A 21,125-nucleotide genomic window follows, 5' to 3' on the forward strand; every position below is an offset into this window, starting at 1 on the left:
TGCCAGATGTCAGATACCAGCGGAGCCCAGATGCCAATCCTCTGGCCATAAGAGGAGGCCCAGCCCAATAGTCCTGCATCAGGGCTTCATTCATATTTCTATTTTCTGTTTTTTTAACCAGACCACCCTCTAGCCCTAGTTCATGACCATCAACCTCCTCCTTCCTCATCTCTTCTCCTCTCTCTAAAGGAAACAGAAAGTTAAACACGGGGAGAGGCCTGACTTTGAGCCCACACCTTCTTGTTACATGAAATGCAGAGGTGGAGAAGAAGGAAGTAGCCTTAACTAGGGAGGGTGTTTATGAGACTAGGAGGAAGGGAAGAGGGGAGAAGAAACAGACAAAGGAGGTGGAGGATAGGAGTCAGAAGATCATAGTTTAGAGCTGAAAGGGGCCTTAGAGACCATCTAGTTCAGCTCCATTCATTTCACAGGTGAGGAAACTGAGGCACAGCAATGAAGTGACCTGCCCAAGGTCACACAGCTATTAAGTGTCAGAAGCAAGATTTAAACCCAGGTTTTCCATGCTCTAAGTCTCGTCCTCTATCCACTGTACCACCATTTATCTTGCTAGTCACTGAAGGTTCCCTTCCCATGTGCCAAAAAGAGACTGAGATAATATCTGCAGATCAAACAAATGACTAGAAATGTCACTGCTCAGAATATTTGGCTTGGGCAGTCTTACAACCAGACCACATAGAGAGACCTGATTAATCAACCAACAATTCATTCATCGTGCCCATTATGCAGTACTTAAAGGATTATAGAGCACCTTTTTCTCAATGACCTCGATATGGGTAGGGTAACTATTGGTATCCTTCATTTTACAGATGAGAAAACTGAGGTTCAGTTTAAATGACATGGTAATAAAACCAGGACTCAGACCCAGACGTCCTAGCTCCTAAATCAAGGACTTTTTCCAGTCGCATACCCCTTTGCCTTTCCCTCATCAGCTGATTCCCGATATCACCCTTCTCTGAAGTTCTCAGCATACTTTACAGACATTGAAAATACAAGGCAATAAACATTCAAAAAAATTTTTAATTATGAGAGAGCTAAAACATCATAAAAAAAAAATCCTCCCCCAAATGCAAATGTGGTAAGTCAAGGAAGAGCCCAGAAACCAAACCCCAAAGCCCAGCCTCTCAGTGCCCAATCCACAGCTCCATTTACACAGGAAAGGAACAGAGAGAGAAATGGAACAGATACAGAAGCAAGTTGCAGGATCTACGAGCAGTGAGTATTCAGAAAGAAGACACCGAGTGCCAAGACAATCCAGACCCTATGCTTCCCCCAGATACACTGGGGAAAAGGAAAGAAGGACAGCCCCAGAACAAGCCCAATGAAGGGGAAAGTCCACAATCCACGTCTCAGAGGCACAAGAGAGACACCACGCACAGACCGCAGCAACAGCCGAGAGGCCCGTCCCCTGGTGACTCAGCTTAGGAATCCCAAGGGGCTCTGAGATTCCCAGAAGCAGGAGAGACATGAGTAGATGCTGAAATCAAGCATGTGTTAGTTTTCTCTCTGAGAGTCAACAGAGACCCCCGAGGATCAGGTCCATACTACTTACAGTTCAGTGCCAGCAGTCAATGGCAGCTGCTGCTATTTCAGCCCGACGGAAAGCCCGATGATCAGAGCTAAAATGCCCAGGATCCCCACAACTATGAGAATGATAATTACCATTTTCTGGAGGGAGGTATAAGAGAGAGGAAGAAGAAATTATCATAAATAACCAAGAAATGCAAATTAACTGGCTATGGTCCTCTCACAAAGGAGGAATTAATTAGCAAGCCTGGTAATTGGGGTGATGAACACAAAAGACACTCTCAAGTCAAAGACAATTTCACTTCAGGGAACAGTAGACCCTGTCACACCAGGAAATCCACTGCTGAGAAGGCCACTTCCATAGCAGTAAACAGGCTAAGAACAGGCCAAGGAAAAGGGCCTCTTGGCCACCTGGCAGTTTCCTATTTTAACTAATTACTTATAAGGAACCTGATAAAGGATAGCAAATGCTATCAACACTCTAAATGTTGATGCTGTGGGACAAAGTCTCTGTTATCCCACCCTTGTTATGGCTTTGAGTCAACCCATTCAGTCCTAGGTCATCTCTGCAATGAAAGAAGCATTCTGTCTGAATCCCAGAGAATCAGGCAGTTATCCCTTTGAAGAGTAGCAATAGCTTCTGACCTCAACAAAATGTGTGTCAAGTGACTGAATTTCTAAATATTCTTAAGTGAGAATATAAGTTTCTTGAAAGTAAGGAAGTTTTGTTTTTGTCTTTGTATAAATGAGGAAACAAAAATCCCCCTTTATACAGGTGAGGAAACTGAGCCTCTTTTCCTCACTGTAAAGATGAAGAAACCAAAGGCCACTTCATTGTACAGACTGAGGTGCCATTACATCTCACATAGTTTCTAATACATAACAGGGGATTAAAAAATGCTTGTTAATGAACTAATGCCTAATAAATGTTGACCTGGACAGAACTGAATGCCAGCAGGAAGGGATACAAAATTATTCCAAGCTTCCACATAACTACTACTACTACTACTACTATTACTACTACTACTACTACTACTACTACTGCTGCTGCTGCTACTGCTACCACTACTAGTGCTACTTCTACTACTACTGCTACTACTACTACTACTACTAGCTGACATTTAAATAGCAGTTCCAATTTTTACAGTTCTTTACATACATAGTCTCCTTTGATCTTCACAAAAATCCAGGTTCAGTAGATGTTATACCTCCATTTTATGGATGAGGAAAATCAGCTCAGAGAGATAAAATGACTTGCTTGGGTCATATAGCTTGCAAGTGTCAGAGTCAGGATTTGAACCCAAATCTCTCTTAAATCCATACCCAGCACACTGTCCACTAAACCAAACTGCCTGTTATCTCTCCTTAGGGATTAATAAATTGGAAGGGGTAGGGGTTACTATCACCCCAGCATGCCTAGGGCACGCTATGAGATAGAGCTCTAGAACAGCAAACTAGAATACAAAGATCTCAGAAGAGAAGGCCTGGTTAAGAGCAGCCCAGAAGTATTCTGTAGAGGAGGTTTCTACTCCCTCAAACCCAGCACAGAAAACAGTTAAGCTTGGAAGAGACCCAAAGACAGCAATGATGCCAGATGCCAAGAAGCCAGGTAGAAAGAAAAGTCTGAAAAACTGCCACCACTTGAGCAAAAAGTTTTTGGATGCCGAGTCCTGATTATGAAGGAACTGACAAGGGTGAGCATTCTGACAGCACCACTTCTATTTCTACAGGGCGTTGTGGTTCGCCCAGTGCTCACATCACCCAGCTAGTACATGACAGAGCCAGGATCAGAGCCCGGGTCATCTAACTGCAAGCTATGATGCCACACCGTCTCTCTAAAATGCCATCATTGTGCCAGAAGTGGAGTTTGAAACTAGGCTCACTGGTGCTTAAATCCAAGCCCACTTTGTCATTCTGATTGCTGAAGTAACAAAGTACCTGGGATAGGAGAGGCACAGCCCTCCTGTCCAAGACCAAAGCAAACCTCTGGAGAAGAGAGCCCAAGGTCATGTTCTGAAAGCACTCAGCTACCAATCAGGCCCAAGAACAGGTAAGATTTTGGTGTAATGCCTAAATCACTGTCTTCAAGGGTTCTGGTTTATAGATTCATTCTGTGAGGAACCTTAAAGACTATCTGGCACAAATGAGGAAACCAAAAGTCCCCATTGGACAGATGAGGAAACTGGGGTCCCAGTTATACATATAAGGAAATGTACAGACCCCAAGTCCCATTGCACACATGAGAAAACCAAGGATTCCTATTATACGGATGAGGAAACAGAGGGCCCCTATTGTATGGGCGTTCCTCACTGTACAGTTAAGAAAACTGAGCCTCAGAGGGGAAGTGACTTACTCAAAGGTCACGTAATTAGTTAGAAAGCCGGTAACTCAAACTCAACTGATGGGACTCCCAGTCCAGCACCTTCTATACGCCCGAGCCTGGACAAGAACAGGATTCGTGCCAGTCCAAGACGAGAATAAAGGGGTGGGAGTGATTCTACTGGGAGGACTGAGGCAGGGAATGGACAGACAGGAAGGGCCGGCCAGGAAGGGGGTGAGGCAGGTGGTGACGAGGCTGGGGCTCTCACCCTGCGAGCTTCACTCTGGAATTTCACAGCCTTTTTGGTATCGGCTACGGCCGTCTCCACGAAGCCCACTGACTGGTCCATGTTGTTCTCAATGCGATCAATCATGGCTCCCTTTCCAGGGATGTGGGAGGCAGCAGCGGAAAGCAGAGACGGCACGGCAGAAAATAGGAAAGAGAAATAGCAGGCAAGGTAGGTGCTCTCTTCAGGCAAGGCCCCAGGGGACTCTCACCTTCCGGGCCTGACTACGGTATTTTACCGCCTTCTTGGTCTCATCCCGAGCCTTCTCCACATGGTCCACAGTATGCATCACATTCAGTTCTATGTTATCTATCATCTCCCCCTGTGAAGGACAGATATTGGTCACATTCCACACAAAGCCCAACCCCCACACCTCAGGGCTGCTGACCCCACAAGAGAACTGCCCCCATGGTTGATCACCCACAGCCAAGAGTAGATTGAGCCCAGGAATCTTGACTTAAGTCAGGACTAGAAGAGGCCTTAGTGGTCATCTTGTTTACGAGGAAACTGAGGCCGAGGGAGAAGAAATGCCTTGCCCAAGTGGCATCACAGATTTAGAACTGGAAGACACCTCAGGCTGATCATCTAGTCCAATCTGATCATTTCTCTGATAGGGAAACTGAGGCCAAGAGATGAAGTGAATTTAACACCATTAGATCTTATCTTCAGGTCAAGTTTCACATTTACTAAGGGCTCAAGATACATGCTCTCATGCGATCCTCGTGATCTCTGCGGCAGGAAGGACAAGGATTTTTATCCTCACTTTGCCCGTGAGGACGCTCAGGCTCGTGCTAAGTTGTCTCGTTATCAAGGAACAGGGCCAGGAAGAGGAAAGCCAGGCCTTTGAACTCGGAATCCAGCGCTCTCCTAGCCTCCACTTCCTTCCCTGCAGGCCTTGTATCACCCACTCTGGGAGCTGGTCAGGACGCCATCCTCTCCTGGTTCATCAGGTTCTTTCTGAACCAGAGAGTCAGTTCTTAATGGGATCCTGGTTTCCTCAAAGGCCACCTCAAAGGCCATCATAATATCATTTAAGACAGGGGTTCTTCTATTTTATTTAATTGTGTGTGTGTGTGTGTGTGTGTGTGTGTGTGTGTGTGTGTGTGTGTGGCAATTGGGGTTAAGTGATTTACCCAGAGTCACACAGCCAGTGAGTGTTATATGTCTGGGGCCGCATTTGAACTCAGGTCTTCCTGGATCCAGGGACAATGCTCTATCCACTGCGTCACCTAGCTGCCCCAAGACAGGGGTTCTTAATCCAGGGTCCATGACCTTGGCTTCTTTTTCAGTATTTTAATAACTATTTCAATATGATTGGTTTCCTTTGTAATCCTTTGTAATAAAATGTAATTTTATTTTATGCATTTGAAAAGTTGATTCAGAGCAGGGATCCATACGCTTTACCAAACTGTTAAAATGGCCCATGTAATAGAAGAGTCCAAGAACTCTGGCTGGGCCATAAGCGATGGAGGGGTTTGGCCTACCCGAGCTGCTTTTGCAGACTTCTCCCTCTCCCTCCTCCAGGAAGGAGTCTCTGAATGAGATCTGTTACCCCTTTCATACACTCATCATCCCTGTTTCTTGTGACAAGAAAGAGAAATCTAAATCCTCTCTTCAGTACATTCCCTGGTATACAAAAGTTGAAGGTCCCAGGCCCCATGCACTAAAACCTCCTCAGCCCTTCCCCGTCACTGGAGAATAGACCGGAAACAGAATAAGAGGGCACTCACCGTTCCCCAAGTCTCACACCCGATCCTCGCATGGCATTGTGGGCAAAAAAAAAAACACAAAGTAGAGGAGGAGAACTTGAGAAGTGGGTGCTAAGGTCTGCAGCAGAACATCTAGGGCCCCCCGGTACTTGAGATCAAGTAAGCTCAAACAGGAAGAAGAGAGGAGAGGAGATTCCCACCCCTAGCCCTGGGAGCTAGCTTTGCTAAATACTCAATGGGCAAGAGGGTTAGAACCAAGCCTTACCTTCATGTGGTAAAAGGAATAACAATTAGTACTATTAGAGCAGCTCCATATGTATAGTGCTTCAAAGTTCACACACCACACTACCCCCCAAAGCAAGGAAGGCCTCCAGCACATCGGGTGGACCCCCTTTAGTGAACTAACTGATGGGAGGACATGAGCAAGAATCATACAGGATGGAGGGCATGAAGAGATTATAATATACACTTGTGGGAGGAAAGAGCCCACATGGCTGGGGTCACCTCTCAGCTGGAAGATTTACAGTTCACAAAGCATTGTCCTTATAACTACCCTTTGAGGAGTTATGGTGACATTTATTAGCCCTATTTAACAGATGAGGAAACTGAGGTTCAGAGAAGTGACTTGCACACAATCATGCAGCTAATTTGGGGTCTAACCAGGAACACAACACTTGGGGTTAGAAAGAACCTTAAGGAAACTCTAGCGGAGAGTTTCATTTTAGAGATGAGGAAACAGAATCCCCAAGAGAGAAGATGGATTGGCCATGGTTATCTGGTTAGTAGGTGGCAGAGCCAGAATTTAAAACTAGATTCCACGCTCTTCCTGTCATTCCATATTGGTCTTCTAGCCAGGACTTAGATTAAATCTGGCTGCCTCCTCCTGAGGCCCGGAATTCCTCTTGGTCTGATCCCCTCCATGGCCACTGAATCATCCCCTTCCTGCCTCCTTCCCTGGGTGCTAGGCTGTGCCCTCCTCCTGCTCACTGCCCCATGTCAAGTTACCTGGTTTTCCACGAGCATGGCGATATCCACAAACATGTCGTGTAGCTCCTTGATGCTGCTTTCCAGCCGGACAATGTCCTTGTGTCGTCCTTCGATCTCGCTGAGGGCTTGCTTAGAGATCTGAGAGTCAATGATCTGCAACACATCCCTTTATGTTACATATGCGACCCAAGCCCCCCGCTGGCATTTGCCGATCTTGTCTTCTCCCCCCTTCCTCCCTCTGGATTGGTCTCTCTCTCAGTCTCCCTCTAGGTCTCTGTGTCTCTGTCTCTCTCTCATACTTTCTGTCTGCCTGTTTCTCTCTCTCTCTCTCTCTCACACACACACACACACACACCCTTCATTCAAACTGTTATTCAGCACCTACCAGGTACAAGGCAAGAGGGAACATGGCACAAAAGGTCAATGTTCCATACTTAGGAAATCTGGAGGGAATTCCCAGGGAGGACATCCCATCTCCCAGTGCGGCCCAACAAGTGTTCTCTAAATCATGGGGCATTCAGAGATTGAGTAGCTTGCTCAGGACCACTAGCGCCCATATGTGTCAGTCAACAAGCATTTATTAAACACCTACTATGTGTCAGACCCTGTGCTAAATGCTGGGGATTTCTTTAAAAAGGCAGTAACAGTCCTCATCCTCAGGGTGCTCTCATTCTAAAGCAGGAGATGACACATCTCCTATGAGGATAAAAGATATATAAAGCATTAAATGGAAAGGTAATCTCAGAGGGAAGGCACCTTGGGAGCCAGGGGAAAGGCCAGCAGAGGCCTGCTTCCTGGCAATGGCCAAAAGCAGGACCTGAGATGACGCTTGAAGGAAGCCAGGAGGTTGAGAAACGAGAGAGAGCTGGGCTTGAACAAAGATTTTTCTAACGCCAGGACTGGCTCTCCAACCAGCACACCACACTGCCTCCAGTTCAAGGACCTGAGCTTAGGACACAGAGATGAAATAAAGTTCAGGCCCAGGCATGGAGCAGCTTTACAAGCTCACTTTAATTATGCTGAGATAAAAGGGAACAGCACAAATCTAGATCGGGTGCCCTAGGAAAACTGAGGCAGGAGCAGCCACTTTGAGTTAAGAGGTGGGGAGGGGGAGGGGGAGAGTGGGAATTGAAGGCACCCTGCCCTTCGCTTTTCCCACGCTCCCAACTCCGAGCTCTTTCACAGGTTTCTCTGAAGGCCCCTGCCTCTCAAAGCTACGCACTAAGGCAAGCTCCTTGAGGGCAGGAACTGTTTTCTTTTCGTCTTTGTCTTGCCATCAGCCAGCACAGTGTCTGGCCCAGAGCAAGTGATTAAGAAATGCTTGCAACTGATTACTCCACCAAGTCTAGGCACCCCCCTTCCAACCCCCCAATCCCTCCTCTTCTTGGAACACTCACCCCAGAAGTGAAAATGGCTGGGTTCCCGCTCTCCAGCATCTCTTCCAATTCCTCATCTGTGGTTTTCTTGCCAGCTTTAGCCCAAAGGAAAGAGGACGTCAGACACAGAAAATCAGAACAGATCCTTTAGCAGGCATCCTGGAAACTAGGCCTGAGGGGAACATGTTGTAAAACCATGGTAAAAGTAAAAGATTTTGGTTAATGTAGCCACTGGGCACTCCCTTTCAACTGCTAGGGCTAAAACAAAAGCCGTACGATTGAGAAGAGCATTACCCTATGGCGTCTAGAACACCAGACCTAGAATCCAGGAAGGTATGGGTTCAAATTCAATCTCTGACATTTACTAGCTGTGTGACCCCAGGCAACTCCCCTAAGCTCTCTAAGCCTCAGTTTCCTCATGTGTAAAATGAGGAGGGTGGCCTTTAAATTCCCTTTAAGCCACCCTATAGGTACTAGGTAACTCTAGGTTCAGGAAAAAAAGAGAATTATAAACTCATGGCTGGTAAGAGCTATCAGAGCATAGTAAAGAAAGCTTTGGACCTGGAGAAGGGAAGGCCAGGCTCTGACACCTACAAGCTGCATGGCCTTGAGCCGGTCACTTAAGCTCTCAGAGCCTCAGTTTCCTCCTGGTTAAATTAGGGGTCTAGATCAGACAGCCTTCAAAGACCCTGCTGGTCTAGGTCTCTCTACGATTTCACAATAAATTGTAATGGAGCCAGAACTTGACTGTCTTCTCCACTATGTCCAGCAGGGGGCGTCCTAAGCCCTGGTAAACAATGCCTGAGGCTGACGACAGAAATCTGGCCTGGGCCAAAGCCACCTCCTGGCCTCAGAGAAATGGGCAGTCATGAACAGGGGGTTGTATGGCGAGTAGAGGCCCACGTTCCCTCCAAGAACTTACTGATTTCCAATTGCCTCTGGATGCGCCCTTTACTGCGTTCTCGGAAGTCCACCTGGGCTTCATTGTACTTGGTCATCACTTCCACAAACTTCCGGGAGAGGACAGAGTGCTGTGGGCAGAAGGAGGGGGTGAAGGGAAGACAGACACTATTGTACTATGCTCCTAGCCCTCCAGTATCATCTCTGACTATACCTGAAATCCAGAGAGAACTGCTCTAAATGTATCAAAAGTTCTCACATTTGTTGTCTAGAATTACGGGGTTCTTAATCTGAGGTCCATAAACTTGGTTTTTTTTTTATTTTTTAATACAGAATATTAATAATAATAAAAATTATATTGAAATTAACTCATGTTGATAAATTTAGATATAATTTATCTATTGTTATTAATGTAACATATTTTACAATATATGTTATATATTTGGGCAGCTAGGTGGCACAGTAGACAGAGTACTGCGCCTAGAATCAGGATGACTTATTTTCAATCTGATCTCAGACTCTTACTAGCTGTGGGAACCTGGGCAAGTCACTTAACCCTGTTTGCCTCTGTTTCCTCATCCATAAAATGAGCCGGAGAAAGAAATGGCAAACCATTCCAGTCTCTTTGCCAAGAAAACCTCAAATAGGGTCACAAAGAGTCAGACATGACTGAAAAATGATTGAACAAATGAATTATATATTTATGTTGATTAATTTCAGTATAATTGATTTCCTTTGCAATCCTCTTATTTTTTGCCTTTTAGAAACGTGCTTCTGAGAAGGGATCCTATAGGTTTCCCCAGACTGCCCAAGGGGTCCAGAAGATGAAAAAGGTTAAGAACCCTCTCTTTAGAGAAAGTCTTCTACTACATCCTCCATGGCGTGCTCCCTGATTACCCCAGCTCACACTGGTCTCTCCCTTCTAGTTCTATAGTGTTTATTGTCCAATCCCCCAAAACATTCTATTTATTTCTATTTGATTCCAATCCTGGCTCTCTGCCAGTTCTATTAGCTAGGTGACTTTGGACATATCACTTCATATCTCCGGGACTCCACCACCTCCTCTTTAAAATAAAGGGTTAGAATACTTCTAAGATGCCTTCTAGCTCTAAAGCCTACAAATGCCCTCTGAACCCTGTGGCTCCAGGTCTTCTCAATCTTCGGGCCTTCCCCCTGAGACTACCCCCACATATTCCAAATATATCTTGTTTACACATGCTGTTGTCTCCCCCCAATTAGCGCGGTGCCTGGCAAATAGTAGGTGTTTAATAAACGCTAGTTGACTGACCGTCTTCTTTAAGGGTCCTCCAGTTGCTTCATGTGGGCAAATCAATTCTCCCTGACCAGACTGTAAACCCTTTAAGGACAGGGGCCACAGATTTATCTTATTCCTACAGCACCTCGCATAGGGTTGGGCCCACAAAAAGGATTCGGTGGATACCGCCTGACTTAATCCCATGAGAGCAAAGGCGAAGAGCTAAGCACCACACCTGGGATTTCCGTATCCGAAGATCTGCCGAAGACCGCACCTCATCTTGCTCGATGTGCCTCTCCATGTCTGGAAATGGACCACAGAGCCATAGCATTTCTGAGTTAAAGGGACCTCAGGGGGCATCTAGCCCAACCCATCCCTGAAAAACAACTGCCTCTGCCACATGTAACAAGGGGGCATCCAGACTCTTCTAGAAGAAATCCCACACCTCCCCAGGCTGTCCACCCTGCTTCTGGACAGCTCTCCTCAGCAGGAACTTTTTCCTGACATCAAGCTTCAATCTGCCTTGTTGAAACCTCCCACTGTTCCTACTTCTTCCCTCTTGGCCCAGCAGAGTAATTCTAATTGTTCTTCCACAGCATAATACTTTCAGATCAACCCTCATCCACACTCTCCCACCAAATGGCTCATCCTCTCCATCCCAAACACCCCCAAGTTCTTTCAACCAGTCCTCATGTGGCATGAACTCAAGGCCTTTCACTTCCCTAGCTGACCCACTCTAGATGCTCTCCAACTTAGCAATGGCCTTCACAAATCATGGAGAGCATAGTACTCTGGATGTGTTCTAACCAGGGTACTGGACACCAGAACCCCACCCCACCCCAACTGTCACTAGAATAAAGGTGTTCCATAACCCAGCCCAGATCAGGTCATGTCCTCACCACCGGTGAGAAATCATGCTCTCCCAACTCCTCATCTGTCCCCATGCACCGCACCCACCATGATGCCCCAACAAAGTGACATGACTGTATGTGCCATAGAAGGGGATTTGGGAAGTCATATGCAAAAGTGTCCCTGAGAAAGAAAGGCTGATGGGGAAGAGAAGAAGCAATCCCCAGAAAGTACAGATTAGCAAAGAGGCAGAAAAGAGGCAAGGCCCTCCTTGGCCAGGAGGGGTAATGAAGAGGGAGACACGGTCATCTACGAGCAGGGTTTCCACAGCAGGATAGGAAATATTTAAGGATCAGGACGGCTCAGAGATAGTTTCTTTCTTACTCTTTAGCTTGTTCCGGACGCTGTTGGCCATTTTCTTAATCTCTGTTGTTAACTGTTCTAGGTCATCCTTTGTTTCTGAGGAAACAGAGGCAGAGGAAAAAAATTAGGGGGGGCGTGTAGATACAAGCATCAACAGAGGAGAGCCGGAGCTCTCGGTCCCTCCAGGAGAACCAAAGAATTCATCACAAGAGCTTCAAAGGTTCAGAGACAGGACCTTAATAATCATTTGGTCCTGCCTCATTTTAGAGAGAAATAAACTAAGATCCAGAGAAGGGAAATGATTTAACCAAGGTCATGCACCAAGAAGAGATGATAACACTCACTGGGTCTCAGGACAGAATATCCAAGCAATATTCACCAACCCAGCTCTATGACTTGAAGCTCCTGTATTACTTTGGGCAGATCACATCCCTCCTCTGGGCCTCAGTTTCCTCCTCTGTAATTATGAAGGGGTTGGATAGGATGGACCCTACGGTCCCTTCCATCTCTAAATCTAGGATCCCATGATCCCAGAATCTGTAACATGAAATAATTATAGATGATTCGTAATTAAGTCCTAGAAACTGTCGTTCCGACTGTGAACACCTTATGAGTTCTGAGAAGGAAGAGTTCTATGAGAGCTGGGTTAGGAAAACTTCATGGAAAGGTAGGATTGATGTGGGCCTCGGAGAATGGCTCAGATTTGGATTGTCCCATGGGACAATGGTAACAAATTGGGAGGAGAGGGAGTGAGGGGAGATTAAAAAAAATAACAAAGGATAAAAAGCTATAGGGGTGACACAGCAGGAAGTTCATCTGTCAGAAGTTGAGTAATAAGTGAGTGGTGGGGACAAGTTGGACAAGCAGACGGGGCTTATGGCCATATGAGGTAGAAGGCGCTATTAACATAATCATTAATGCAGCAGCTGTCCTGTACACAGCACCTGTTGGAAACTGAGGTTGGCTTGATGAGGTGGAAAGAGACATCTCCTGGTGAATCAGCTCTGGGTGAAAACTCACTTGGTTCTGGGATTGGTGCTGACAGGATGATGCTGTAAAGTTTCTTAGCTCCTTCCACGTTCTCTGCAATCTTGTCGATGTTGAGCCGAGTTTCCTCAATCTAGAAAGGGAGGTAGAAATACCCTTGTCATTAACAAGACAGCTGTTGAATTCTCGTTAGTTTCCTGCTGTGTCCACTCTCTTCTCCTGGCTTTGTTGAGGCAGAAATAATTAAATGGATCCTGGAATGGTCAATTGCATATGCTTTCCAAGAGTGATGAGTCAACAATGAATAGATAATCCCTTGGATATCCTTACTCATTGCCAGTAGAACTGAATGATTTGGGAAAAGCCAAACTTTCACTTGGAATATTGAAGCTAGGATCAAGCAGACAGATCCAAAGGAAGGATAGAGCAAGGGTTCTTAACCTTATATAATGTCTGGACACCTTGGACAGTCTGTCTAGTGATGCCTATGGACCCTGTCCCAAAATGTTTTTAAATAACTGGAGAAGTTATTTAAACTGGCTAAGTTTAGTCAAAGCGTAACAAAAAATAAAGATATCCTTGTTTTTCCCACCCAAGTTCACAGACCCCCTGAAATCTATCCAAATACCCCTTAGGGATAAAGAACCTTGGGGCTAGAAATATCCAAGAAGATGAAGCCACAGGGAAGGATATATAATCACATCCAGAGGATCTGGTCTCAAATTCCAGCCCTGCCATTTATAAGCCAGATGTCCTCTCTGGGCCTCCGACAAGATGACCTCTAACCAATCAATCCATGAGCATCTATTGAGCACCTACTCTGCCAGTGGGGCATCTGCTGATCCTGGAGTCTTCCTGGGCACGTGTCAGAGATGACAGGCCTATGAACTGGAAGTTACACCTTGGAAATCATGCTCTTACAGGCATTTGGCCTCTGCACATTCCTGAACGTGATTGCACCAATACAAGACCATAAAACAGTCCCAGGAGCATTCTGTCCTTGGGATGCATAGTGTCACAAGACAGTCCTGAGACTAACTAACATGCATACAGGAAGGATATCTCTCTCTCTTGCTACCTCTCTCTTGTCTCTGTCTCTTTCTCTCTCTCACAAGATATAGGAATCCAATATTACACTCTTAAGGAATCCAAAGTCCTGGTAATTATAAAGGTGAAGACACAAGGAGAAATGACCCAACCATCTCACTAATGGGCATATGGCCCAAGGAGGGGAAGACAGTAAGGGCCCATATAGACCAAAATATTCACAGCATTACCTTTTGTAGCAAAAACTAGAAACAAAGAGGGTACCCTTTTTATTGGGTAATAGCTGAACAAACTATGGTATATGAACATAATGAAATATTGCCTATATATAAAATATAGATGGCATTCCACAGTGAACAGGACACTAGTCAGGAGCTGAGGTCAAAAAGACCTAAAATCAAATCCTACCTGAGAATCTGAATAGTTTTGTGACCCTGGGCAACTCATCTAATCTCTGTGCCTCAGTTTCCTCAGTTGTAAAAAGAAGGGATTAGACGGAATGACAGTTTAGATCCTTTCGAGCTTAAAATTACTACTGATGACAGATAATTTCAAGGGATTAAGAGAATCATGGGTAGACTTGTTGAATGAACAGATTATAAATAATAACTATAATAATACAAATGAAAACAACACTGAAAGAGAATTTAATTCTGATTAATTGTAATTGTCAGCATTGGCCCCAGAGAAAGATTGACCACACACTTCTCTCAGTAGATGGGTGTGAGTATGAGCGATGGCGGGGGGGGGGGGCCAGCGGGGAGTGCCACATAAGAATAATATTATGTCTTAAGGTTTGCAAAGCACTTTATGTATGAGATCAAATTTGTTCCTCACAACAACACATTTTAAAGAGGAGGACTCTTAACCTCTCAGCCTCCGATTCTTCCTCAGTAAAATGGGGGCGTCTTAGCACCCACCACCCTTAGGTTGTTGTGAGGATAAAGTGAGATAATATTTGCAAAGTACTTTGCAAACCTTAAAGCCCTATATGAATGCTATTGCTGTTACATGATTTTGCTCAGTTACACAGGTAATGTGGGAGTCAAGATCTGAATGCAGGTGGGTCTGATGCTCAGTGGAGCTCTCTAACCAGTGGGCCACCTTGCTGCCTCTACAGATTTGGAAGGTGGCATACACTGTCGGATGTGTGTGGTGGCTGCACTGGTGGCTTTGGTCTAACTGCCTTTTCTAAGTCAGAAAAAAGTTGCATCCAATGACCGTGATGCAAAAACAAGACATCCCCCTAAAAAAAGGTTCTATAAAATGGAGATGTTTGCACAACCAGAGAAGGGCCCAATGCCCTCAAGCCCCCAACTCCAACAGGGCAGCTGGCTGTACCAGGCACTGAAACAAGAACCAGAAGAGAAATAATGTGAAGAAAGAGCTCTCTGTGTCCTTGGGGCTTAGGAAACCTACAGCCAACTCAGAGCACAAAGGCCTCCATCCCTTGCAACGTGTGCCACACCTGGCTATAAGAGCTTCCTCTCTCTTGACTCCCTACAAGGTCACCTGCCAAGTGATAGAAACAAAAAAAGACTGAGAATCTGTCACTGCTTCATTACATCAGCACACTGCGGGAGCATCTGCACAGAAATAGCCCCCAGGGACACTCGTCAGGTATGTTATCGTGAGGATTTGCATCTGAGTTACACTAGATGGACCCCAAGGCCCCTTCCAACTCTCTGGGCCTGTGAACAATCCTCTTCTTCCACTCATTCTCTCTCATTTGGAAGATGGTCTTTAAGACATTCTGGGTCCAAGAACTCATCTGCTGCCGTGGAAATGGTGATGACTCCCTCCAGACTGAGCTGGGCTGCTCCAGTCAATCCACCTCTAGGCCCACCCCCAAAGCCTTTCCAGGATGATCGAGCCTGCCGGCGCTCTCATCTTGCTGGCATGGTCTTTGAGGACCTACGGTCATTTCGTCACCATGAATAAGCAAAGTGTAACTTTAATGGAGATGGAAATAAAGTCTAGTTTTCTCAAATTAGCACCCTAACCACTGAACCCCACCACCTTTCCTGCTTGACACTGCTTGACATGACCTTCAAGGGTCCATTGGGAACCCCCCCATGGTTGAGGCTAATAATATCCTCGCTGCCCAAAGATAACCCCTTAAGCTCCCTCCCACTTTTCACAAAATCCCAAGCACTATCAACATTAAAAATGATATGTTTTGGGTTATAATGAGATCAAAAGTGCTAGGTTGTATCTACCTAATGGATTAGCTTTCTCAGAAAATCTGTAAAAAGTACTTCCTATTCAGAATAATCCCCCGGCCTAAGGGTTGACAGGGACAGGCCAGCCTATGTGAGCACTGGATTTGGAGTCAGACCTAACTTCCTGTCTGAGAGCTTTCTAGTTGTATAAGCTAGGGAAATTTCCTTCCCATCACTAAACTAAGGTTTCCTTCAGATCTAACTCCACTGAACCATGAAATTTAGAGCTGGAAGGGCCCCTAGTGACCATCTAGTACAACACAGTACTTAGCATGCCGCTTAGCACAAAGTAGGTACTTAATAAATGTTTGTTGACTGACTGGCCCCACAGGAGGGTCTGCTTTACTGAACTGAAGTTTCTGGTTCCTGTGTTTATATATACTGCCCACATATTCAGCTAGAGTGAGCACTGAGTTAAGCAAATTTTAGTCAATATTTATTGAATGGAGGTGAGTGAGATGAATGTTTATAACCACTTGGTGAGTTTACAGGTCAATTCAACACTCCTTTAACCTCAAGGCCTTTCCCACTTACAGAATGATTTCTTAGAACTTGGTAAAAGACTCTGTTGAGGAGCAGCTAGGTGGCGCAGTGGACAGAGCTCTGGCCTTGGAGTCGGGAGGACCTGAGTTCAAATTCGGCCTCAGACACATAACACTTACTAGCTGTGTGACCCTGGGCAAGTCACTTAACCCCATTGCCTAGTCAAAAAGAAAAAAAAAAAGACTCTGTTGGCAGCACTAGTTGTCCCCAGATGTCCAACAGTTTGGTACGACCCACAGTGCCACTTGCATAAGGCTTCCAGTTGTATAGGTGCCAGCTAACCAGAGTTCTGCTATACAGAGCCAACCAATGAAAAAACTCAGACCTGCAGCTAGATATGCTTGCCAAATCAAAGATCTCAACAGTCTTTCATTCTCTCTTGAGATAGCATGGTATGGTTAAAAAAAAAAAAAAAGGCAATGGACTTACAGTTGGGAGAATCTCGATTTGAATTCCACCTTTTACACTCAGTGATAAAGTCATTTAAAATCTCTAAGCAGAAAAACCTGGAAAGACTTCCATGAACTGATGCAAAGCAAAGTGAGCAGAACCAGGAGAACGTTGTACACAGCAGCAGCAATATTGTGCAATGATGAACTGTGAACGACTTAGCTATTCTCAGCAATACAGTGATCCGAGACCATTCCAAAGGACTCATTTACGAAGAAATACATTGATTGCTTTTTGTATCCAAATAAACATATTGTTATATAAGACCATCTTCTGTAGCCTAAATGAAAAATGTTAACCATCTCCAGAGAAAGAACTAATAAAACCTGAATGCAGATTGAAGCATGCTTTTTAAAATTTTCTTTATGATTTTTGGTTTTTTGTTCTTCATTTTCTTTTGCAACATGCCTAATATCGAAATGTTTTACATGACTGCTCGTGTAGAATCGAAATGAAATTGTTTGCCTTCTCAAGGAGGGAGAGAATTGGGAATGCAAAATTTTTAAAAAAATGAATGTAAAATTTTCTTGTTTAGATGTAATTGATAAAAAATAATCAATGCTAATTTTAAAAAGTCTCTGAACCTGTTTCCCCAACTATACTATAGGGATAATAAAAGCCCTTCCCCTCAGAACTGCTGTGAGGATCAACCTTGAAGTGCTGTATAAATGTCAGGTTTATTATCATCATTATAATTATTATTCATTTTAAAAGTTTGCTGGCATTACAATGACAGAATGTCAAAAGCTGGAAAGGAACTTCCCATCACAGATAAGAAGAAAGCAAATAATAATCCCAAACTGGTTATACTGGGGAGAGTCTAAAAGAGAACTCAGGGCTAATGACTTTAGCACCCCTTGGGTTTCCATCTGCACCATATCTCTAAGGGGACAAAGTCAATAAATGCTTATTAAGCACCCACTATGTCCTGAGTGCTGGGGATACTAAAAAAAAAATTTTTTTTAAAAATAACAGTCTTCTGTCTTACCCTTAAGGAGCTTACAGTCTGATTTGGAAAGACAACATCCAAAAGGGATCTGAAAAGGAAGGGGGTGGGGAAAGGCAGTCAGGAGAGTAGCCAGGAGGGAAATGGGGAGATGGCTATTCCCAATTGCCTCTAATCAATACAAGTTCACTTTAACTCCATGTATCCTAGGTGGATAGAGCTCAGGGCCTGGCATCAAGAAGAGCCGAGTTCAAATCTGACCTCAAACACTAGCTGTGTGAACCTGGACAAGTCATATAACCTTCTTTGCCTCAGTTTCTTCATCTGTAAAATAAGCTGGAGAAAGAAATGGCAAACCACTCCAGTATCTCTGCCAAGAAAACCCCAAATGGGGTCATGAAGAATTGGACGTGACTGAAATGACTGAACAACAAACATCTGGTTTTACTCGACAGTCTCAAGGGTCCCAACCAACTCTAATTCTATGATCCTATGAGCCCCCTGTGATCTTCAGAATTTTAAAGTCTTTTTTTTATTAGACCTGTGATTGATTTCATTGGTGTGGGGAGCCCCCTCTACCAGAGCAGAGCAACCTGTTCCCTAGCTGATCATCTTAGAAAGCTGCCGATGCCCCCTCAGAGATTATAATTCTTGCCTAGGGTCAGTCACATAGCTAATACGAATCAGAGATGAGACTTGAAGCCAGGTCTTCCCAACTCTGAAGCCTGCTAGCCATGACATCATGTTGCCTCTCTTCTTCTTCATCATCATCATCATATTCATCATCATCATCATCAGCCTCATCTCTTTCTTCTCATCTTTTTTCCTTTTTAAAAAAACCTTAACAAAAGCCTTTACTCAAAAGGCAAAAAAAGAGTAATAATTACACACCATTCTGCCTATAAATCATCTCTTCTCATCTTTAGACTGGGAGCTCCTTGAGGACAGGGACTGTTTTTTGCCTTTCTTCACATCCTCAGCACTTAGCACAGTTCCTGGCACATAGTAGGCATTTAATAGATGCTAACTGATTTTGATTTTCAATGAAGCTTAGGTAGACACGAACCTAGGAGACCACTATCACTATCCTGTTTTATTTTTTTATATTTTTTTATATTATATTAAAAAATTTTATATTTATATTTATAAATTAAAATTTATATTTTTTTTTTATATTTATAGCTGCAGGGGCAGTTAGGTGGTGCAGTGGATAGAGCACCAACCTGGAGTCAAGAGTACCTGAGTTCAAATCCAGCCTCAGACACATGATACTCACTAGCTGTGTGACCCTGGATAAGTCACTTAACCACAATTGCCTAACCAAAAAAAAAAAAAGGTCTGCAGACTATTGCACAGAGAAATCAATTGATAGCTTTTTGTAACTGAATAAACGTATTGTTAAATAAGCTCATCTTCTACAGCCTAAGTAAAAGCTTTATAATTATTAAACTACTTGATCTCCACCCAGGCCAATTATTCCTGACCTTCCCCAGAAGTCATCACAAGCCACTCTAGGAAGTCATTTAAGCAAAAGCAAGATCCTCAAACTTCATTTTAATGTTTGCCCCATGGAACTACTTATAACACACATATTATACTAATCACTGCCCTCATCAAGATGGGCAAGAGTGGACCATTCCCAAAGACCTTGTCTCTGCCCTAAGGAGCTAATTAGGCAGGGGAATCTAATTAGAAAATGAAAGGGGGGTAAATTACCACTCAGGAGAAGAAGCAGGTTGCCCTGAGGTGCAGCATAGGAGGCTTGCATGAAGACCAGGAGATGCTTCTCAGTGCACAGGGCAGGCCTCCTTCGACTGCTCATTCTGCAATGGAGATAGCCATGGCTTCTCAAAGACTACGGCAGCCAAGCCCAAAGTTTGCCAGGTCCGACCTAAACTGTTCAGCAGTTATCCAAGGACCAACCTCATTAATTGCAAGAAGGTTCATCACCTGAATGTCAACCACCAGACGGGGGTGGGGAGGGTGCTTATTTGGGGGAATTTTGGCCACAGTGACTCTCAGAGCTCAGAACCAAGCCATGGTAGCCATGAGCTGGGTCAGGAGACAGAGCACCCCCAAGGATAAAAACATCATTCAGTGGAAAGAACACTAGGTTCAGAGTCAGGAGGCCTGGGTTCAGATCCCAGTCTGTACCACTTACTACCTGGTGACCTTGACAAAGACGCTGCCGCACTGTGCTTCAGTTTCCTGTCTATAAAGGAAGAAGGCTGGACACGATGACATCTAAGGTCCCTTCTATCTCTAAATCTAAAAGCCTATGAAATCTCAGAACCGAAGTAAATCTATACAACAGGATGGAGTTAGGCGTGAAAAGCAAGGACAGACAGAGCCACATGAGCAAAAAAAAGTTTGGGTTTTTTCCTATTTCTCCAAATATCCATCCTTCAATAACGCTGTCAGCTCTCCCACCATGGAGTCAGGACCTGACACTTCCATCAGAGCACAAAAGGATGCTAAGATTGACAGCTGGAAGGACCTAGGGACCACCACGTCCAACCCCCTCCCTTTACAGAAGTAGTACTGAACTCGGGGAGAAGGTACTTAACAATAATCCACATCTGGCTCACAAGACAACAGCCCTGTGGGTACAAAGGCAGAAGTCATTAGAGCCAAGACTTGAACCCAGGCCCCCCTACTCCAAATACGTTACTCTTTCCATTACCCTGCACTACCTCTTACAGCAACTCATTTTTCAGATTTTTGGGCACTTTCCTTTGTTCCAAGAAGCCCTAGGGGCTTCCAAAGGGGAGTTTCCAAATCAAGTCCTCTGTTGTTCCACATTATAGTTGCTTGGGGAAATTGAAACACAGGTGAGGGAGAACAGCATAGTGAATGCAGAGCCAACCTCAGATGGAAGAAGACCTGTGTTCAAGTCCTGCCTTTGAAACATCCTGGCTCTGTGACCCTGGGCAGGTCACCTATGCTTTCATTGTCCCTAATGCTAAAAGTTACAGGGGCAGCTAGGTGGCACAGTGGATAGAGCACTGTGCCTGGAGTGGGGAAGACCTGAGTTCAAATCTGGCCTCAAACCTTTACTAGCTGTGTGACCCTGGGCAAATCACTTCACCTTGTTTGCCTCAGTTTCCTCATCTGTAAAATGAGCTAGAGAAGGAAATGGCAAACCATTGTAGTATCTCTGCCAAGAAAATCCAAACAGGGAGACTGAAATGACTGAACAATAACAACAAAAGTTACAGAGCAGATGTTGATATGCATTGGTAGAGGGAGCTTCCCCATCAGAGTTCCCTATAACTAGAATCACAGGTCCAATTACACACACACACACACACACACACACACACACACACACACACACACA

At 44.7% G+C, this 21,125-nt stretch overlaps 1 protein-coding gene across 2 annotated transcripts in view; it reads right to left on the reverse strand.

Annotated features, from left to right (window-relative positions):
• STX3 (syntaxin 3) overlaps positions 1-21,125 on the reverse strand; it is a 57,559-nt gene that overhangs the window by 7,945 nt on the left and 28,489 nt on the right. For both annotated transcript variants that reach the window (XM_027860752.1, XM_027860751.1), the window contains exons 3-10: positions 12,611-12,710; positions 11,612-11,686; positions 10,614-10,681; positions 9,146-9,254; positions 8,245-8,318; positions 6,866-7,000; positions 4,363-4,473; positions 1,571-1,686 (exon numbers count right to left, since the gene is read on the reverse strand). In XM_027860752.1, the coding sequence (XP_027716553.1) occupies positions 1,603-1,686; positions 4,363-4,473; positions 6,866-7,000; positions 8,245-8,318; positions 9,146-9,254; positions 10,614-10,681; positions 11,612-11,686; positions 12,611-12,710 (756 nt within the window). In that variant the 3' untranslated portion in view covers positions 1,571-1,602. The remainder of the gene's footprint in view (positions 1-1,570; positions 1,687-4,362; positions 4,474-6,865; positions 7,001-8,244; positions 8,319-9,145; positions 9,255-10,613; positions 10,682-11,611; positions 11,687-12,610; positions 12,711-21,125) is intronic.

Source organism: Vombatus ursinus, unplaced genomic scaffold, assembly GCF_900497805.2.
Source record: "Vombatus ursinus unplaced genomic scaffold, bare-nosed wombat genome assembly UNPS02014248.1, whole genome shotgun sequence".
Taxonomy (NCBI): Eukaryota; Metazoa; Chordata; class Mammalia; order Diprotodontia; family Vombatidae; genus Vombatus; species Vombatus ursinus.